The 19,443-nt window shown below is 38.2% G+C and overlaps 1 protein-coding gene across 5 annotated transcripts in view; it reads left to right on the top strand.

Moving 5' to 3' along the window:
• The window catches only part of SCAF8 (SR-related CTD associated factor 8), a 166,715-nt gene that overhangs the window by 24,316 nt on the left and 122,956 nt on the right, over nucleotides 1-19,443 (top strand). For 3 of the 5 annotated variants that reach the window (XM_075087887.1, XM_075087886.1, XM_075087885.1), the window contains exons 3-8: nucleotides 263-307; nucleotides 4,010-4,171; nucleotides 5,841-5,997; nucleotides 8,350-8,480; nucleotides 11,969-12,145; nucleotides 19,208-19,287. In XM_075087887.1, coding sequence (XP_074943988.1) covers nucleotides 263-307; nucleotides 4,010-4,171; nucleotides 5,841-5,997; nucleotides 8,350-8,480; nucleotides 11,969-12,145; nucleotides 19,208-19,287 — 752 coding nt within the window. The remainder of the gene's footprint in view (nucleotides 1-262; nucleotides 308-4,009; nucleotides 4,172-5,840; nucleotides 5,998-8,349; nucleotides 8,481-11,968; nucleotides 12,146-19,207; nucleotides 19,288-19,443) is intronic. The other 2 variants (XM_075087890.1, XM_075087889.1) reach the window with 1 other exon arrangement.

Genomic DNA, 19,443 nt, shown 5'->3' with positions numbered 1-19,443 from the left:
ATCTTAGCTCTCACTAAATAAGCGCATGTTATTTAAAAAAAAATCCAGTGTAAAAACCTTCAGAAGGCAAGAAAAGGATTAGCTTTTTTTATATGCTGTTAAATGTTGCAAGGAAGACAGCATACTCAGCCGTGGGTACTAGATTGCTTGTTAATCACACCAAGTTTCTAATTCTGGTTTTACTACCAATACTGCATGACTTGAACAAGTATATGCATCTTCAGAGTTTTCTCCCCTATTGAAATATTATTTTATTTTCCAGTTCTACAAGCACGTTGTACAGAGTGTTGAGAAATTCATTCAAAAGGTAAGTCAGTCATGGGTATTTTGTGTTAGCACTGAGAAAAATGTCCTCATTTTGGATTACAGAGTATTGAAGACCCATCAGGTTTTAGGTACACATATGGATTATTTTTATCACCTGTTAGTTTATTTCAGGTTTTAGTTACATTGTTTCTGCTAGTAATCAGATCGTAACCCATGATGCAGAAAGACAAATACTTCGTCCTCATTTTATAGTTACAATATACTTTGAGCTGAATGACTGTGGATGCTATCTTAGGACTACTCTGTATGTATTCATTTAATGTTAAAAGAGGCTGTCAGTGTAGCCCATGTGAATGGCTAACAGCAAAAGAACTGACAGTGGTTTGGCAAGTGACAGTTGCTTTTGCTTTTCTGCCTGGTTTTCCCATAGATTTTAAAGCTGAAGGGAAGATGACCATTCAGCCTCATCTTTTGTGTAGCATGAGGTGTAGCATTTCAGTCAGCAGTTTCCACTAGTAATTTAAAACAAAAATATTTATATGGCTAGACTGGAATTACTTTTTGGGAAGATGCAGTATTAATTTAAAGATTCTGAATAACAATGAATTTTATTGTATTTTGTTTTCTTGCAACAGTTAATTATTCTTGGGTAAAACTGCATTTTATCTCCAGTTGGAAATGCATGGATTGCAATTTGTGAGTCTCCTCCTTGTCTGTATTGTATTTGATTGTACGGTTGATCATTATGGTATAGAATTTCTTCTCCATTTGTAAATAGGCGTAAATTCTGATCAAATCGCCTTTTTATTTTGACAAACAAGCTAGAGAAGTTAGTCTGTTCATGTTGCAACTTTGGGTGCAAATTTTCTTCTGTTGTCCATTTTACGAAGGAGTCTAGATTGACCTGTTTCTGTAGCTGTCTTCCTCATTACCTTTTATTCCTTGGTGCCCAGTGTATGCTGCAGTGCCTTTTGGCAGTGGTCGGACAGAATAAACAGGGTTCAGCTCCAGCCTGATGTTTTTAACTGTCTCAGAACAGTTCATGAATGAATTACTTCAGTGCTAGAACATCAGTCCTATGTGGAAAAGGTGTCGTATATGTGTTTCATGGCACTAGTAGAGATCAGCAGTATACTTTACCATCACTGCTAGTGTTTTGTCAAGTAGTTGACTTTTGGGGCATCGCCTCTGACTTCTTTCCACGTCTAAGAAAAGGGATCAATATCCTCTGATCCCTGTTTAATACTACAGGTAGACGTAAGAGGATGAGAGCAGGTGTACATCTTACCCATGTCTGATCAGTAAGTAGCACTTTACAGTTGCATGTCCCAAAATTAATCCTGAATCACCCAGGTTCCAAATCCTGCTTTGTAGTTGCAGTGGCTGTGATTGGTAATTCTGTATTCAGAGGCATGAGAGAAGATTCATCCCCTGAATGAGAGAGTGGTAGTTTGTCAGGAATTGGACTGGTCGTTCATGACCCTTCCATAAGCTACTAGGAGTATGGGTTATCTTCCCACATTTGTGTTCGGTGTTCAGTACTAATTGCTAAGAGACTTTTGCACTGTTTGTTGCTGGTTAGAGAAGGCAGATGTATGTTGGTATTGATAACCTTGTTAATGATCACTCTGGGTTAGATGTTTCCCTTTGGTGAGCTTGATATGTTTTTTTCTCAGTATGTCATAAACAATTTAGTGAAGCATGCAAATCATTAATAATATCAAATAGTAAGTTCTTATTTTAGTAGAACTGGAGATAAGCAGATGAAAAGCTCTTTTCTAGCCATTTGATATTTATGGACTTAAGCTGTATGTTTGGAAGATAATTGGAGTGTTTTTCCTGGGAACAATCACTTAAAGCTCAGAACTACCGAATCTTCCATTAAAATCTGCTGTAGGCTTGTCCAGAGTGATGTCAGTGCCATCTCAGTTAGTTTACTGTTGATTCTTTCCTACTCCAATATTGTCTTTCTTCAAAATTAATCTCATGAGGTTACTGAAACTTCAGGTGAAGTAGTTGTCTGTGACAGTCTTTGTTTTGTGACACTTAACTCACTGGTCTATTGTCGTATTGGTTGACTGTTTTATTCTCTGGCAGAACATCACTTTAGGGGTCAAATGACGACTTTGCACGTATGTTAGGATATTCCACTGTGAGAGCGACACTTGAATGATTTCTTTGAGTAATCAAATTATCTTATTGCTTAGACTCCGTAGGAAAATAAGTGAACATTTGCTGTATAAAAACTTGTCTCATCTCAGATTGAGGATACACAGGCTCACTGCTACAGCTGTTGTTCTTTAAGTTTTTATTTGTATTTTATTGTATTTTCCTTTTTTATAATCTGTATTATTATATTAATTATGTTTTCTTGCTTTCTGTATGTGCCATGTTTTTAAATACTCCACCTAGCATATTTACTGAGTTTTCTTATTAAATATGTCTGGTTTTTGTTAATTTCAATATCATGAAAAGTCATATACCTGTCTGTTCTGTATGTGGAATTATTGGTAATAATTCAGCTAAAATTTGAGTAACTACAATACATTGAAGTGATTCTCTGAAGACAGTGTATTATATGGAATTAGATTTTAATGTCATAATTTTAATAATGCACATTTATTCTTAAAAGGATGCCACACACATTCTTAAAAATAAAGAATGCGATACTTAAAAACACCAGACCATGTTTAGAGCCTAAATAAATGCTTTATTGAGGTTGCAAATGTTAGCAAATCAGCACTTTACGAAACGGGAAGTTTGTATCTAGGCTATGATAAAATTAGTAGTCTGAAGTGTGTGTTTGGCACTGTAGTAGAGATGATGAATTTAGTATGTTACATAGTATTTTTATAGACTACTTCACCAGAGGTGGAATGGGAGTACTTTCCCGTGTTTTCCATAGTACCTTCTGTGATAAGTGTGTACAACCAATACTCATGACTTGAATCCATGTCATAGTGTGTTCCGGTGATGACCTCATTATAGTTTTGTATCACTTTTCATTCTGTCTTAAAACTTGTTGCACTAGTCTGGTGCAACTACTTTGCAATTAAAAGGCAAAAAATATAGCTTTAATTGTTAAGCAAGTAAAATTACCAAAGTAATTAGTATTGTAGTTAGCAGACATGCTTTATAAATACAATGCTGTTTGTAAATTTTGCAAGTTTTCCACAGTTTTAAAATAAGTATCACTGGTGTATTCTCAGCCGAACAGATGTCCATATATCCTGCTCCCACCAGAACAAGAACAGATTTATAAGACATTCTGCTTATAATGATGTAAAATAAAGTAAATAAATGCTAACTTTAATGTTGACTTTGATCATAAAGGAGGACAAAAATATCTTGAATTACATCTACATCTAGTCCCAATGTACTACTAAGAATTTAGCCATGCTTTATGCTGTTCTCTTAAAATAGGTGTGTGCATTTAAAAAGGATATGTGGTTCGTGTGCTAATTTTTAATAGCTATAGTCTAAAAAGTTTTTTGAGTGGTAGTAAATTGGTTTTAAATGATCTATGTATTTGCAGAATACATATACATGTGATAATTCAAACATTAAAGATTGGCTATTTTTGAGAGAGTTTAGTTTTTCAGGGCAATTTGTTAAATAGAGAACATTTTGGTAATACTTTGACTCATTTAAAAATTAGAGAGAACTGTTAATATTTAGTCTGCCATTAATGGTTTTTGGGTATTTTTCACATACGCACACTTTAAATTATTGTTCTTTGTAGTGCAAACCAGAATACAAGGTACCTGGTCTGTATGTCATTGACTCCATTGTAAGACAGTCCCGACATCAGTTTGGGCAAGAAAAGGATGTATTTGCTCCAAGATTCAGCAATAACATCATCAGCACTTTCCAGAACTTGTACCGTTGTCCTGGGGATGACAAGGTAAACCACTTATAGTTTTTTTTTTTCTAATTAAAAGAATCTTCAGTAAGTTATCTATAAAGAATAAAGATTTTGATCTCACTTCTTTGCTTGCTAGAGTGGATCTAATTATCAACGTACACATTTATATGTGTTTCTTTTAATTTTTCTTGTCTTAGCGTAGGGATGGGGAAGACACATCCAATTAGAGTAATTAGAATTTCAAAAAGGCTTTCAGGAACACTGGATGGATTTGGGTTAATGTATTTTGATGAGGAAAAAAAATTAAGCAGGCATTTCACAGGACAGGGAGTTGTAGTCAGTCTTCTATTGTCTGATGAATGAGCAGGTTTTTATAGTGTCAAGGAATAAATAATCTGTCTTGGTAGCAGTAGCTTCAGTGCTAACTGGTGTGTTTTGGACTGCAGGAACAATAGAAGAACAGCAAAGTATCTCAAAAGTTACTTTTTGTTTGATACTGCATCAACCAACGGCTGAATAAGGCCTAACTTGAACAGTTTGCCCCAGTAGCTCAGCTGTTCCCTTGGACCAGAGTAGTCAAGATAGCTACCAAACTGTCTTTATAATAGGTTAGCTGGAAATAGCAGAGGGTGCAGGCAGTTTCATTTCTTTCACACTTGTCACTAATCTTACAATAGCTAGTTTTCTTATTACAAAAATGAAAAAATTACAGAAAGTTGTGAAATGCTAAGGACTTAATCTCCACATAAATTTGTGTAGTAGAACCATTAAGTCAAGTAGTGAGGCAGGACACTGCAGGAAGAGAAAGACAGGTTGTTCTTTGAATAGTGGCATGCCATCCTACAGCTGTATTTTTCAGCCAAAGATCTGAAAACCCAAGGCATCCATGGAAGGTGATTAAGACAAGTTCGGTCATGTACAGGAGTACGTCTCCTGTAGTTGTCTTAGGATTCTTGCCTTTTTAGAGGAGTTAGGAGATTTGGGAGCAGATTAAAACAGTGGAATAGAAATGTATTTGCAAGCTGAATAATGAGTTACATCTGATGGAGTTGTATGAGGTCTTAATTTTGATATTATTTTTCCTTCCCTGTGATCCACATTTTTAATATTACTATGTAATTTCAATAGGCAGAGAATTATTTTGCAATTTAAATTCTTCACTTTGTCAAGAGAGCTTGCAAAATATTGAGCTATTTTCCTAATAAGAGTATTTAGCAGCCTTATGCCCATTTTTCAGTGGATATAAGTAATTTTGGTTCATGGGTAGATCAGAGTTGCATTCATATTAGTTGAATATAAAAGTTTAGGAGACTAATAATTCCTTGCTTTGATTATTGGTAATACTTTAAAATGTTTCCTTGAAATTATTTTCCTTCCATTCTGTCTTGCGAGAATAAAGGTGCGAAAGTGCAGATATATTAATTTTGTTTCATTGTACTATATTTCATTTTCTGTTGAGAGAACTGTCACTCTGTGCATGGTGTGTTGTTACTGTTGCCTAGGCATCTTATACAGGTCAGCCTCAGGTTCATAGATTAGACATCTTCAGTGTGACCCAGTACAACTCTTCTTACGGTTCTTACCGTTGGTAAACCTAAAGGTGCTTCAATCTAGACAGATTGACATTGCTTGTTAAGAATTCCATAATTGAAAATAACAGGAAAAATAAGCATGGATCAGGTCTCCTGATAACCTTTCTTCATTTTAGAGTAAAATCGTTAGAGTGCTAAATTTATGGCAGAAGAACAACGTCTTCAAGAGTGAAATCATTCAGCCTCTCTTGGATATGGCAGCAGGAATTCCTCCTCCAGTTGTGACCCCTGTCTTGCCCAGCACTACAGCTGCTATGAGCAACAATACACCAGGTAAACAAAAATAGGTTAAAGTCATACTTTGAATTAGAACACTTGTGTCAGCTTTGGTGTGTTGGCTGTTAGCATGCTGAAAAATCTCACTGGTTTGCTTTAGACAAATCAAATGAATTCTAGAAAGAAATATAGCCAGCTTCCAGATCAGGGAAACAGCAAAACCAAGAGGCAGCCTGCTGTGTTTACTCTCCAGTTGTATGTTATAAATATATTTAGATTGAGTAACAGTTCAATAAGACCTAGTTTTGCACTCAGAAGTCAAAACAGTAGATCACTGGCAGTGTTAAAAACCCAACACAGCACTTAATGCAATTGCTGTTAATTAGTTGTGCCACAATTGAGAGAATCAAAACATCAGTATCTTTTTGCTATCCATAGGATTGAGTTTGCTGGATCATGTCAGACAGTCATCCTTTACTTTTGCTGGCTGACAGGCAATGATTTTGAGGGGGGAAAAAAAATGTTAATGATATAAGCTGTGGCCAGTGACATATTTCTCTCTTCTTCAAATCTGAAGTATGTGGGCCAGAAATCATGCTGGAGAATCACATGGGCAAAAAACTGCTTGTGGAGTACGTTCCAAGTTAACAAACACTAACATTTCTATACATGCAGACTTCATAATTTTGAGCTCTAAAGCATTTTCCTTACTTACATAGGTGGGTGGTGGGGAACTGGCTTTTCAACTTTTTTCATTTTATGGAGGTTTTTTCTTTCAAGATTGGGACATATGGGAAATTTTACATGGAGAAGTTGGGTTTTGGCACATCCGAGCCTTCTTTTGTCACCCACCTTTTGCTGATCCCATGCTGAAAAGCAGAGAGGTGGACAAATCCACCTTATTTTTCACTGGTGTCTGTAAACATGTAGAAGTTCCAGCTTGTCGTGGTTTAGCCCCAGTCAGCAACCAAGCACCACGCAGCACTCGCTCACTCCCCCCTGGTGGGACAGGGGAGGGTATCAGAAGAGTAAAAGTGGGGGAAACTCATGGGTTGAGATAAAGACAGTTTAAAAGGCAAAGCAAAAGCCACACGCGGAAGCAAAGCAAAACAAGGTATTCATTCACCACCTCCCATGGGCAGGCAGGTGTTCAGCCATCTCCAGGAAAGCAGGGCTCCATCACGTGTAACGGTGACTTGGGAAGACAAATGCCATTACTACAAATGTCCCCCCTTCCTTCTTCTTCCCCAGCTTTATATACTGAGCATGACGTCATATGGTATGGAATACCCCATTGGTCAGTTGGGGTCAGCTGTCCCGGCTGTGCCCCCTCCCAGCTTCTTGTGCACCCGGCAGAGCACGGGGAGCTGAAAAAGTCCTTGACCAGTGTAAGCGCGACTTAGCAACAACTAAAACATCTCCACATTATCACCGCTGTTTCCAGCAAAACTCCAAAACATAGTCCCATGCTAGCTACTACGAAGAAATTTAACTCTATCCCAGCTGAAACTAGGACACAACTCTTGAATGGGACTTACTGCACCTTCTAGCTCAATATTTTTTATTTTCCTTAGTTCAATTAAATTGTTGAAATCAATGCTTTTTCAAATTCTGATGCAGATTGTATTTTAAAACAGTAATCTAGTAACTTACATTTAGTGTTCATCAGCATAGCTCTACTTCTGAGCTAAAAGTAGGAATATTTCAGGGTTGGAGGGTTCTGGATTATGGCATGAAACTATTTACCCAGTTGCTGATCTAGTCTCAATGTTCTGCTTGGGAAAAAAAATTATAAAATGGGCAATCCTCATGAATCCAGCTGCTTCAGGTTGAAATTTTTAGTAGAATCCTTAAGGTTCCTCATGGGGATAAAGTGCAAGGCCAGTAAGTTCTGGACTAGCAGATGTTTCTGAGGGGATTGCAAACAATTATTGTTTGGTATATATTGTTTCCACAAAATGGTTTGGATTACTGTGTGAAAAGTATTTATTTTGCATTTGTCAGTGTTTTGGTTAGTAGTTTCCCTAGGTCAATAGCCGAAACAGCTGTGAACTGCGCTCTACACAAAGTAATACTTGCAGAATGTTGGTGTGAGTCTGTTATTTCTGTGTGCTCTGTGTGTGTTAGAAAAATAGTTTAAATTGATGTTAATACACTGCTTTCCCAGTATTTAATGGCTGGGGTTATGTCCTAGGAAGATTGTAGTATCTTTATAATTTTGGTTTCTTGCAATCCAGAAATCTTTGATGTAGAAAATAAACAGGAATATTCATGTCTGGTTTATAATTTTTTTAAAGCAGGTTTTTTTTTTGTGTTGTGTGTTTCCCCCCCCCCCCCCCCCTTACTCTAACACTATTTCTAGGTCTGTATGTTAAAATATTTCAGCATATTGGATTTTCTCTTTTTTAGGGACACCTGTGACTCCAGTTACTCCAGCCAATGTGGTGCAGAGTTTACCTGACCCTTGGGTATCTCAGATTGCTAATACAGATACCCTTGCTGCTGTTGCACAGATTTTGCAGAGTCCTCAAGGCCAACAGGTAAATATTTTGTAGACAGTTATGCTTTACACTGTTTGGTGCTCTGCGTCTTTAAGGTACACTAAACAAATACTGCTTTCATAAGTATCTCTTAGTTTTGTGTCTTCTATCCCTGTTAACTGTCCCATGAAGTGGTTCATCACAAGTAAGTTCCAGGTAAACTAAAACTTCCTGTTACCTTTTGTAAACAACCCTATTTGTTCCTTAAAAGTATCACAAAATGTGACTTCAGATAAGATGGTCTGTAATGCATACTTTTCTATATAGCATTGCAGATGACTAACTAAAGAGCAGCATTAAGATTACATGGATATAGGTATGAAATAGAATGCCAGTTTAAGCATATTTCTCTGCTGGATGCCCCAAGAAGCTAAACATTGTACAGAATTATATAATGGGAATGTACTCGTTATGGAAGTGCATTGTGTGTTGATTCTTTTCTTTATCTTTCCATCTGCTAAATACAGTTTTTATTTTGTAGCATTCAAAAATATGGTCTTAGAAACTGAGAACATAGTCACTTCTAAATGCTGAATTCCAAAAAAATGGGCTTGACGTGCAGCATGCATTGAACTTCTTGTCCTCTTAACCCGCAGCCACATAAATTGAGCACACACAGTCAGCCTTCTGTAAAAATGTAGATTATAATTTTTTCCATCTACGCTAGAACTCTGGCACCAGCGTAACTAACTTTGGCATTATGATTTTTATTTGGACTGAGAAATAGGATGCTTTACCTGCTGGGGTACTAAACAAAAATCCTATGTACGTGAATGAGAAACAGTCAGCAGCAAGCTGTTACAAAGCACTGATGCTGACAATAACAACAACTTTACTTAGATTGTTTTACAATGTTCAGCTAAGCAGAGTCACCTGTAATTGTTCATAAGTTAAGCGAAGGGAGTATTTTCATCTGATCACGCTGAAGGAAATAGGTGGATCATTGTAAAGCAGAGCAAAATGAGTTTGTGGGATACCTTGTGAAATATGGAAGAAAGATATTGGAATAGCTCTCAAACAAGGAAGGGATGTGAAGTGAGAATGGGAAATATATGTTAAGTCAGTAAGGTAATTTTGAAGATTATTACCTACAGCGTATTCTTAAAAAAAAAAAAGGGGGGGGGAGGACGTAGCAAAAGAAAAATTTATAACAATGAGAAGGAAATTAGAGTGACAAAGGACAGATCACAAAGTAATAACGTGGATATTTAGCTCAAAATGGTAAAATGAGGAAGAGAATGGATTTTGCAAGAGGGAAAAGATGGTCTTAAGCAGAATTGTGGAGACAGGCTGGGTACACAATAAATATGTACATGCAGATCTCTAGGACTGGCAATATTTGCTTTCATCCTGTCTTTTCCTGTTCTCCAAGCCACTCCACGCCCTCCCCACCACCCCCCACCTCCCCCAAGTGCCAAAGTCCTTGATTTCATTTTAAGATTGTGTTTTATGGGTGAGAATGCATGCACGTAAATTGAGAGTCTAGATGTAGCAAAGGGTAGAGTAAGAAAGATGTGACCAACAAGAATGTGAAAAGAGCTAGAATGGTGACCACCCAGGATTTTCCCACTCCAGGGCTTCCATCTCTGCTTCTTCAGTTTGATTCCTTCCTACTCAGAGCAACATGCAAGATGGACCAGCCATATTTGCTTGTCTTTGGTTGGTTGGCCAAGAAGGGGGGGCAGAGCTCTTCAGCTTTGCCTGTTGCAGTTAATCAGTGAAAGCTCTTGGTGAGGTAGAACAAGAATCGAAGCATTTCCAGAGGCTCTCCTGCATAAGGAGTCTGTACAGCTCTTTTTAAAGAACAGGAAGAGTTGTTTCACATTATCAGAGGGTAACTGTAAAACAATCTTGAAAAAGGATCATACATTTTTGATGCACTGTGGAAAATATCAACCTAATCAGCTTATGCAGAGTTTCTGGTGAGCCCTAGCACGAAGGGAGGGATTGAACCCTATAAGAGTTCAGTGGTTAACCCCATGATGAGGTGGAATATGAACATGAAGGTAACTAGAGATTTATGTCAGCGTAGTTTGAGCTACCTGGATTTGCTCAACCTTTTCTCCAGAAATACCCAAAGGTAAGGCTACAGGGGTTTACCTCACGGAAGGTCATATGACTGCTTCCTTTAATTCCATGGTACTTTAGGAGGACTTCTTTCCACAGGGATAGTATTTTTTCTTTTTGTGTTACGGTGAAGCTGTACAATTTTATGGGAGCATCTCTATTCAACAGATTAATAGATCTGCACAGGAAAAGGCCTTTTATTTCCTCATTGGGACAGCGCTTTTAAAAAAAACTGTGTACAAATAGGAAGTTGGAGTAAGGAAATCAAGGTACACCAGGTGATTGGATTGTACATTTTTTCTAACAAAACTGTGGAAGATACTCTATTTTTCTTTATTTTCCTCTAGATTTGAAGGGTATCCTGATATACTCTGATGAAAATGTCTTGGGTCCATTCACTACACTTTTGACAGTTCCTTCTCTGATAATATTTAGTACTCATTCTAGTATAATCCTAGACCTCTCCTGGGTTGCGAATGGAGCTGTTTAAACAAACAAACAAACCATCCCAACCACCACACCACCCCCAAAAACTATTTTTAAATAATAATTGAAACACCTAACACTATTTTTAAATAATATTTTTTGACATCTGTCTTTTGGCATTACCCATACTTTGTTTATACTGTAACATACTTTGTTGTTACTGTACCTCTGTTGCCCCAAAGCTGCGGCTTCTGGTTCAATGTTGCATCTAGGCAATTTTTATCCTAAGATAGTGCTATACAGAGCCCAGAGGCTGTGCCATTGCAGGAAGTCAAACGATATTCCTAGTTCCTGGTTAATTGGGTTTTTTAATCTTTTGTTAACATAGCAAGGGAATTGCATTCTGTCAGTGCAACCTGAGTTTCAGCATGAGATTTTGCCTTGTGACTAATCCAGAGTCACTAGTGCAAGCTCTTCACATAGATGTGTTGCATCAGCTTGAAGTGGAGCTCGCAACAGTGCAGTTATTTTCTCTACAGGAATGTTGTTACAGCATAGAGATTTTCCCTAGTATGGGTGGGCCCTTAGGAAGCTAGAGTAGGCTAACAGATTTTTTTCAGGTCAGAAGGAATCAAACTGGAGAAACAGAAGAGGGGGAACCCTAGAAAGCAGGAAATCCTGAGTGGTGACTGGTCATCATGCAACCTGTCAGAACAAGTTAGGAGGAAGAAGCATCTGCATGTGTTAAGAGCCACAGAAAACAAATTAGCCAGTAAGTGGGAACAAAATTTGCTGTAAATGAAAACAAATTAAGATGAAATAAAAGCCATAGGCTAGATGATCCTGCATTCCTGAGGTGGTGTGTGTGTGTTTTGTTTTTTTTTTTTTCTAATTGGAAGGGGAAAAGACTAGTTTGTTTTTTGGTTTTTGTTTTTTGGTTTTTCTTTGTAAAAAAAAGTTCTTGTTTAATGCATTTGTTGTCTCTTCTCTTTTAGCTGCAGCAGTTGATACAGACACTGCAGATACAGCAGCAGAAACCTCAGCCTTCACTACTTCAAGCCCTGGACGCTGGTCTTGTCGTTCAGTTACAGGCCCTCACAGCACAACTTACAGCTGCAGCTGCTGCTGCTAACACACTTAATCCACTGGAACAGAGTGTCTCATTCAATAAGGTAGAAGTAGAATAATAGAACTTTGAATAAATATTTATTGTTAAAATATATGTAAGTGAAAGAGTCTTAGTTTGGATTTTATGGCTTGACTTCAGAGATTTTAAAAATACATGAATATACTATAAAGTGGTCTATCTTGAAAATGTCAATAAAATGTCTAGAGAGTAGTATAAATGAAAATATTAGGTTTTGTATGAGTTTAGGGCTAAATGGCATTTCATAGAATTTTTCAAGTTGGAAGGGACCCATAAGGATCATTGAGTATGAAGATGGATTTGATTTAGCAAAGTTAAGCCATTGTTACATGTTTTTCTTCACCCTTTGTAACACAGCACTGAGAATTGAGCATGTCTCTTATTTCCCCTTTCTGTGTTTATGGTCTGAGGTAGGAAGTGATTTTTTTTTACAAGGTAACGAAAGGGAAACATGCAAAAATGTATATATGCTGTTTTTCCTGAAGAGTAAAACGTGATTGTACTTGTAATTTTCTTATGAATGCCAAGAAAACGTCTAATCTTAGCCACGAAGTGATAATAAGTGAAGAAGTAAGTTTATGACTGTAGGTAAAACTACACTTCTTCAACTGTGACACATTTTAAAGGATGTCACAATGTGAAAAACAATCCTGTAGATAAAGAAACTTTGTGTGTTACAACATATGTGCCTATCTTTAAAAAAAAATCAATACAGAATGCAGGAATTTAAGACTACTAATATAGTTGAGTGCCAAGTAGCAATAACCGTGCTGGCAATTACAGTAGTAATAGTATAATATCAGTACAATAAAAAAAGGAAGAACTACTCAAAGACGAAAAAATAATAAATCTTGTTCATTATCTTTGGAAGAAGCAGTTTGTGAGTAGATAATCTCAGTAGGATTGTCCTGGAGTGAATAAATAACAAGAATAAGGACCTCAGAGAGGCAAAACACCTTTTTTTTTTTTTCTTCCTAATCCAGATAATCTCTTTTTCAGGCAGTTAGCTGCTCAAAACCTGACAAGTGCTGAGTTTGAAGTTTTAGGACAACTTCTATTTCTAGAATTTTGTTCAGCTAAACTAAAATCTCTGAAATAATAGAGAGTTGTCATTACTAATAAAAGTAACGCAGCTATAAAAATACGTCTGGAAAAATACAGCCTGCACTTGTGCTGTATCACAGCTGTAACCATCAACTCGAGTAGGGCATAATCACAGGGAATGAACGCCTCAGTTAATAGGGACTGCCTTAATATTTAGATACAAAAAGTAATTAAGAATATAGCATTGTATTGTGGTTTATTCCACAGACTTCAATTCCAGCATTTATATGGATAGGAGTACTTGTAGATGTGGCTGTCTTGAATGTTGGACAACTTAACTGGAGCAAATTGAAGGAATTGTCATTCTGATGAGATGTTTATATACATTGAGTTTAGCCTGATGCTCTTTAGTTAGTTTATGCCACCAATAGTAGGCAGGAGTCTTGTTATCATGAAAGCTGTCAGCAGGGTGAGGGTACATGACTATGATTTCTGGGACTTTGAAGGTAAGTGTTGTAGAAGGAAGTCTTGTGACAGTGTGATAATTTACAAGCTTTCAGTAGTTATAGGATTGATTTGTTCTTGTAAGCTGTGGAAGAGTTGTGTTCATAGTAAGTGATCTGTACCTCAGTTCTGTGTTACAGAAATTGTGTTAGATTATAACACATCTCCAGTTCCTTGTTCAGTGTTCTATAGCATCTCTGTGAATGAACTGATTATGTCTTGCTAGTCCATTGAGGCTTTTACTCAAAAGTTATCTAGGCTGCTTCGCAGAAATAGCATGTTGTTTTAGAATGTCCTCTTTTTTTTTTTTAAAAAATGTAACATTGGCACTAGCATACCTATTTGCTCCCTCTTTCAACGTTTGAGGATTGCTGAATCTAGCTATTATAGAAGAGTACATAGTAATATATATGTATTAATGGGCAATCCTATTTTTGCAATGATCAGTTTTGGGGAAAATAATTTTCCTTGCTTTTTTAAATGGTTTCTCAGCACCAATATCAACTGCCACCCAAATCCCACTTCTCAATAGCTGAAGATCATGAGTCATAATGATATAATTCTATTTATTGGACACTCTACTTCCATTTTATTATAATTTTTTTACCAGACATGGCAGCCTTAATAAAGTGTTAAAAAGACAATATCTACTTTTATAGGAAGCACAGAATCATAGAATGCTTTGGGTTGGAAGGGGCCTTAAAGATCATCTAGTTCCAACCACCCTGCCATGGGCAGGGACACCTCCCACTAGACCAGGTTACTCAAAGCCCCATCCACCTGGCTTTGAACACTGTCAGGGAAGGGGCATCCACAGCTTCTCTGAGCAACCCGTTCCAGTGCCTCACCACCCTCAGAGTGAACTTCTTCCTTATGTCTAATCTAAATCTACCCTCTTTCAGTTTAAAGCCATTATCCCATGTCCTATCACTACAAGCCTTTGTAAAAAGTCCTTCTCCAGCTTTCTTGCAGGCCCCCTTCAGGTACTGGAAGGCTGCTGTAAGGTCTGCCCAGTGCCTTTTCTTCTCCAGGCTGAACAACCCCAGCTCTCTCAGCATGTCTTCACAGGAGGGGTGCTCCAGCCCTTGGATCATCTTTGTGGCCCTCCTCTGGACTCACTCCAGCAGGTCTATGTCCTTATGTCGAGGACCCCAGAACTGAATGCAGTACTCCACGTGGGGTCTCGTGAGAGCAAAGTAGAGAGGGAGGATCATCTCCCTCGACCTGCTGGTCATGCTTCTTTTGGTGCAGCCCAGGATATGGTTGGCTTTCTGGTCAAAGCATAATGACCAAGCCACAATGTAGCTTTCTGGGCTGCAGGAGCACAGAGCTGGGTCATGTTGAGCTTCTCATCAACCAACACCCCCAAGTCCTTCTCGTCAGGGCTACTCTCAATCCATTCTCTTTCCAGCCTGTATTTGTGCTTGGGGTTGCCCTGACCTGTGTGCAGGACCTTGGCCGTGGCCTTGTTGAATGGGCCCACTTCTCAAGCTTGTCAAGGTCCCTCTCGATGGCATCCCTTCCCTCCAGTGTGTCAACTGCACCACACAGCTTGGTGTCATCTGCAAACTTGCTGAGGGTGCACTCAATCCCACTGTCCATGTAACTGACAAAGATGTTAAACAGCACTGGTCCCAATACCAACCCCTGAGGAATGCCACTCGTCACAGGTCTCCATTTGGACATGGAGCAGTTGACCGCAACTCTGAGTGTGACCATCAGGCCAATTTCTGATCCACTGAGGGGTCCATCCATCAAATCCATGTGTCTGTGATTTAGAGACAAGGATGTTGTACGGGTCAGTGTCAAATGCTTTGCACAAGTCCAGGTGGTGCCAGTTGCTCTTTCCTTATCCACCAACACTGTAACCCTGTCATAGAAGGCCACCAAATTTGTCAGGCATGATTTGCCCTTCGTGAAGCCATGTTGGCTGTCACCAGTCACTTCTTTGTTTTCCATGTGCCTTAGCATAGTTTCCAGGAGGATCTGCTCCATGATCTTGCTGGGCACAGAGGTGAGGCTGACTGGCCTGTATTTCCCCAGGTCTTCCTTTTTTCCCTTTTTGAAAATGGGGGTGATGTTTCCCCTTTTCCAGTCAGTGGGAACTTCACTGGACTGCCACGATTTCTCAAACATGATGGACAGTGGTTTAGCAACTTCATCTGCCGTTTCCCTCAAGACACGCAGATGCATCTCATCAGTTCCCATGGACTTGTGCACCTTCAGGTTACTTAGATGGTCTCAAACCTCATCTTAATTCTCCCAGTCCCTGCTTTTGCCTTCTGTGATTTGGGCAGTGTGGCTTGAGCACTTGCCAGTGAAGACTGAGGCAAAAAAGTTGTTGAGTATCTCAGCTGCCTCCATATTCTGGGTGACCAGGTTTCCTGTTGCCTTCTGGAGAAGGCCCACGTTTTCCCTAGTCTTCCTTTTATCAGTGACGTACATATAGAAGTTTTTCTTATTGCCCTTGATGTCTCTGGCCAGATTTATTTCTATCATTCATTTAATTCTGTCAGGGCTTTAGCTTTCCTAACTGATCTCTGGCTGCTGGGACAATTTCTCTGTGTTCCTCCCAAGCTACCTGTCCTTGCTTCTACCCTCTGTAGGCTTCCTTTTTGAGTTTGCCCAGGAGCTCCTTGTTCATCCACACACGCCTCCTGGTGTTCTTGCCCAACTTCCTCTTTGCTGGGAAGCATTTACATTAGTCTTTTAGTTTGAATCAGGAGCATGCTTTTGAGATGAAACTTTTGATTTTTTACATGTGTGGTACACATTGTTTCACACTGCGGAGCAATCCTGAATGCATGAAGTAGATCCATTTGGATTAAGCTAAAGCAGAAAATATGCTGCAACTGCTACTGAGCACTTGTTCAACAGGGCTGGACTGGAGCTGCTTCAGAGTAACTACTAACAAAGTCCAAATATCATGCCCAAATAAAATAAAAACTATGAACTGTAAAACAGATTTTTTTTAAGGGGAGAAATTTGGAAATGCTTTGCTTCTTGACAACAAATCTTATCTTTGTTAATGATCTTCCAGGATTCTCTGAAGTTGTAGAGTTTTTGTATGTGTTTTAGAGAGCTTGCAATAGTTTTAGATTTAACACAAAATGCCTCAATTGCAGGTGGAGATATTTTTAGAGATACAAGTATCAAAAACCAAGGTGTCAAAACAGTATAATGAACAGCAACACTAGGCTGTTAACAGGCTTTGTTTGTGTACCAGACGTACAGTTGCTTAATCTCTGGGGTTCTAGTCTTTATAAGAAAACCAGTTGTTAACAAGGATACTTAATACAACAGAGCATGAGCCGGCAGAGTGCTCTGGCAGCAAAGGGGACCAACAACATCCCAGGCTGTGTGACCAGGAGTGTAGCCAGGTGATTGATGGAAATGATCATCCCATCTAGACATCCCATCTACTCTAGAATGCATCTAGAGTATCGCATCCAGTTTTGCCACCTCCATACAGGAAGGATGTTGACAAACTGGAGTGAGTTTAGTGGAAAACCACCAGAATGGTCAGGGCTGTAGCATGGGAGCTGGTTCAGCTTGGGGCAGAGGCAGCTTTGGGGGTGACCTAAAAAGCAGCCCCGCCCCAGCACCTACAGGAAGGTCATCAAGAAGATGAAGACAGCTTCTTCACAGCATGGCATAGTGGCAGGATTATAGACATCAGACAGGAATTAAAATGAAAGGGTTTGGGTTGAGTGTAAGAAAAACCTTTTTTCCCCATGAGGACAGTCAAACACTGGAATAGGTTGCTTGGAAAGACTGTGCAGTCTCAGTTGTTAGAAACCAAGATGTTTCCAAGACTCAGCTGGCTAAAGCTCTGAGTAACCTGACCTGAGCTCACAACTGAGCTTGCTGCTAGCAGAAAGTTGTACTGAGACCTACTGAGGTCCCTTTCAACCTGGACTGTCCTGTGATCCTAAAGTTTATGAAGATCCGGGCAGAAGAGATATTGTCATCTAGTGGAAATAGAAGTATTCTTACCTGAGGTACAGTGACCAATCCTGAACGTCTTGAAAAAGCTGCAGCAGCAAAATTAGATAATCGAGCAGTTCCTGAAAGCAATAATTAGAAATATTGAAAAGTTTCTGTCGAACATTCTGAAGAGACTTGTGATGAAGTTTAGAGAATGGAGGATGGGGCCATGATGTGGATATAGAAATACTTACATGGTTTAAGGTGGTGTCCAAAAGGCAAATGTTCTGAGTTGGCAGACATTAAAAAAAAATACAGCTTTCATGATACATAAGCAGGAAGCAGCATGATCCAAAGAAAACTGTGAAGCTTAGTTCTTATTCAGTGATATAATGATGCTGAATTGGATAACAAATATAAATAGTGCAGGAGAATATTTCTGATGAATACATAAGTATCCATCCGTTTTAAAAAAAATCCTATTTTTAATAAATTTGGCATTTCTTCCAATCCTTTGTTTTCAAGCTCTTCAGTCTCCATAGTATCTTGTGGTAATAAGTTGTGGAAATTAATATGTGGTATGTGAAAAATTTCTTTCTTTTGTCAACATCAAGATATTTCAGTTCACGCTTTTTCTTTTAATATCTGTTGTGTTATTTAAAACAAATATAAACAAAAATCACGTTGCACATTTGCCTGTCTTGGCTGGAAGTTCTTTGATTTTCTCTGGCCCCAGTTTAACTAAATTTCTTTTGCATATCATAAATTGATGACTGCTTTCCATTTGTTCCTTTTCTCATATGATTAAATAGTATGTATCCTTTTATCTTCCATTCTACTTTATCATGATGGAAGACGTATTATGACTAATAATATTTTAAAGATGAGATTGGTGGTTGTTCTAAAATGCATATTTTTTTCAGAGCAGCAGCATTTTGCAAGTGCTTTACTTGAAAATATTCGAACAATATGAAAAAAATAAAAAGGTGGCAGCCACCTTGCTTTAAATGGGTTAGATATATATGGTGAAAACTATTCTGGATTTTAGCATCTCATCTCATATAAGCTCAATGGTCTATGTTTCTGCTGTGGTTTCTCAGAGATATATTCAGTCCTGCTTTCATATATATTAGATTATTTCATTAAGAAAATAGTTCAAAGAATTTTTGATTGATTAGTCTCTTAGTTAGCTTATGCTTTATTCTTCTTGCTGGACTCCAGTAAATGAGAGTAAATCGAACATCCTGAGAAAGAAAATGGGCTACTGAAGCATCATGGCTTGTTACTGGAGAAGTTTTTGCCTTGGTATTTCAAAATGACTGCCCTATGTTCTCATCCTCCTGGTTTTTCCCTTCTGAGACCATGGTTTGAGAAGACGTTATGGAGGTTTGCAGTACAGCATTAACTCTGCTTTTCAAAAAACTTCCAAGGTGCGAAGATGCATGGACATGGGTTTGATAGCACTGCTCTATCAGTGCATAGTTACTGCCAAACTGTTTGGTGGTTTTTTTTTTTAAATTTGAGAAATAAGAGCATTTTTCTTTTGAAAACTGAATATACATAAAGGGACATATAAGGAGTATTCAGTAATGCTTATTCTGCTTTATCCTAGAAGCTGATGGACAGGTTTGACTTTGGGGAAGAATCTGAACAAAATGAAGAGCCTAAAAAGGAAACTCCCACTTCCCAATTGTAAGATCAAGCTATGTTTTTTACGGAAAATGTTAAAATTTGCCTGATAGTAGTTGAACGTTAGGATTAAATAGTAAGGAAAACATTTTCTTTCAGAGCATAAGTATAGTAAAACAGCAGGAAGAGAAAAGACAGTTTACTAAATTAATGAAACGT

This window comes from Phalacrocorax aristotelis, chromosome 3, assembly GCF_949628215.1.
Source record: "Phalacrocorax aristotelis chromosome 3, bGulAri2.1, whole genome shotgun sequence".
In the NCBI taxonomy this organism is placed as follows: Eukaryota; Metazoa; Chordata; class Aves; order Suliformes; family Phalacrocoracidae; genus Phalacrocorax; species Phalacrocorax aristotelis.
The sequence above is the reverse complement of the archived record's forward strand: the minus strand, read 5'-3'. Positions and strand labels throughout refer to the sequence as shown.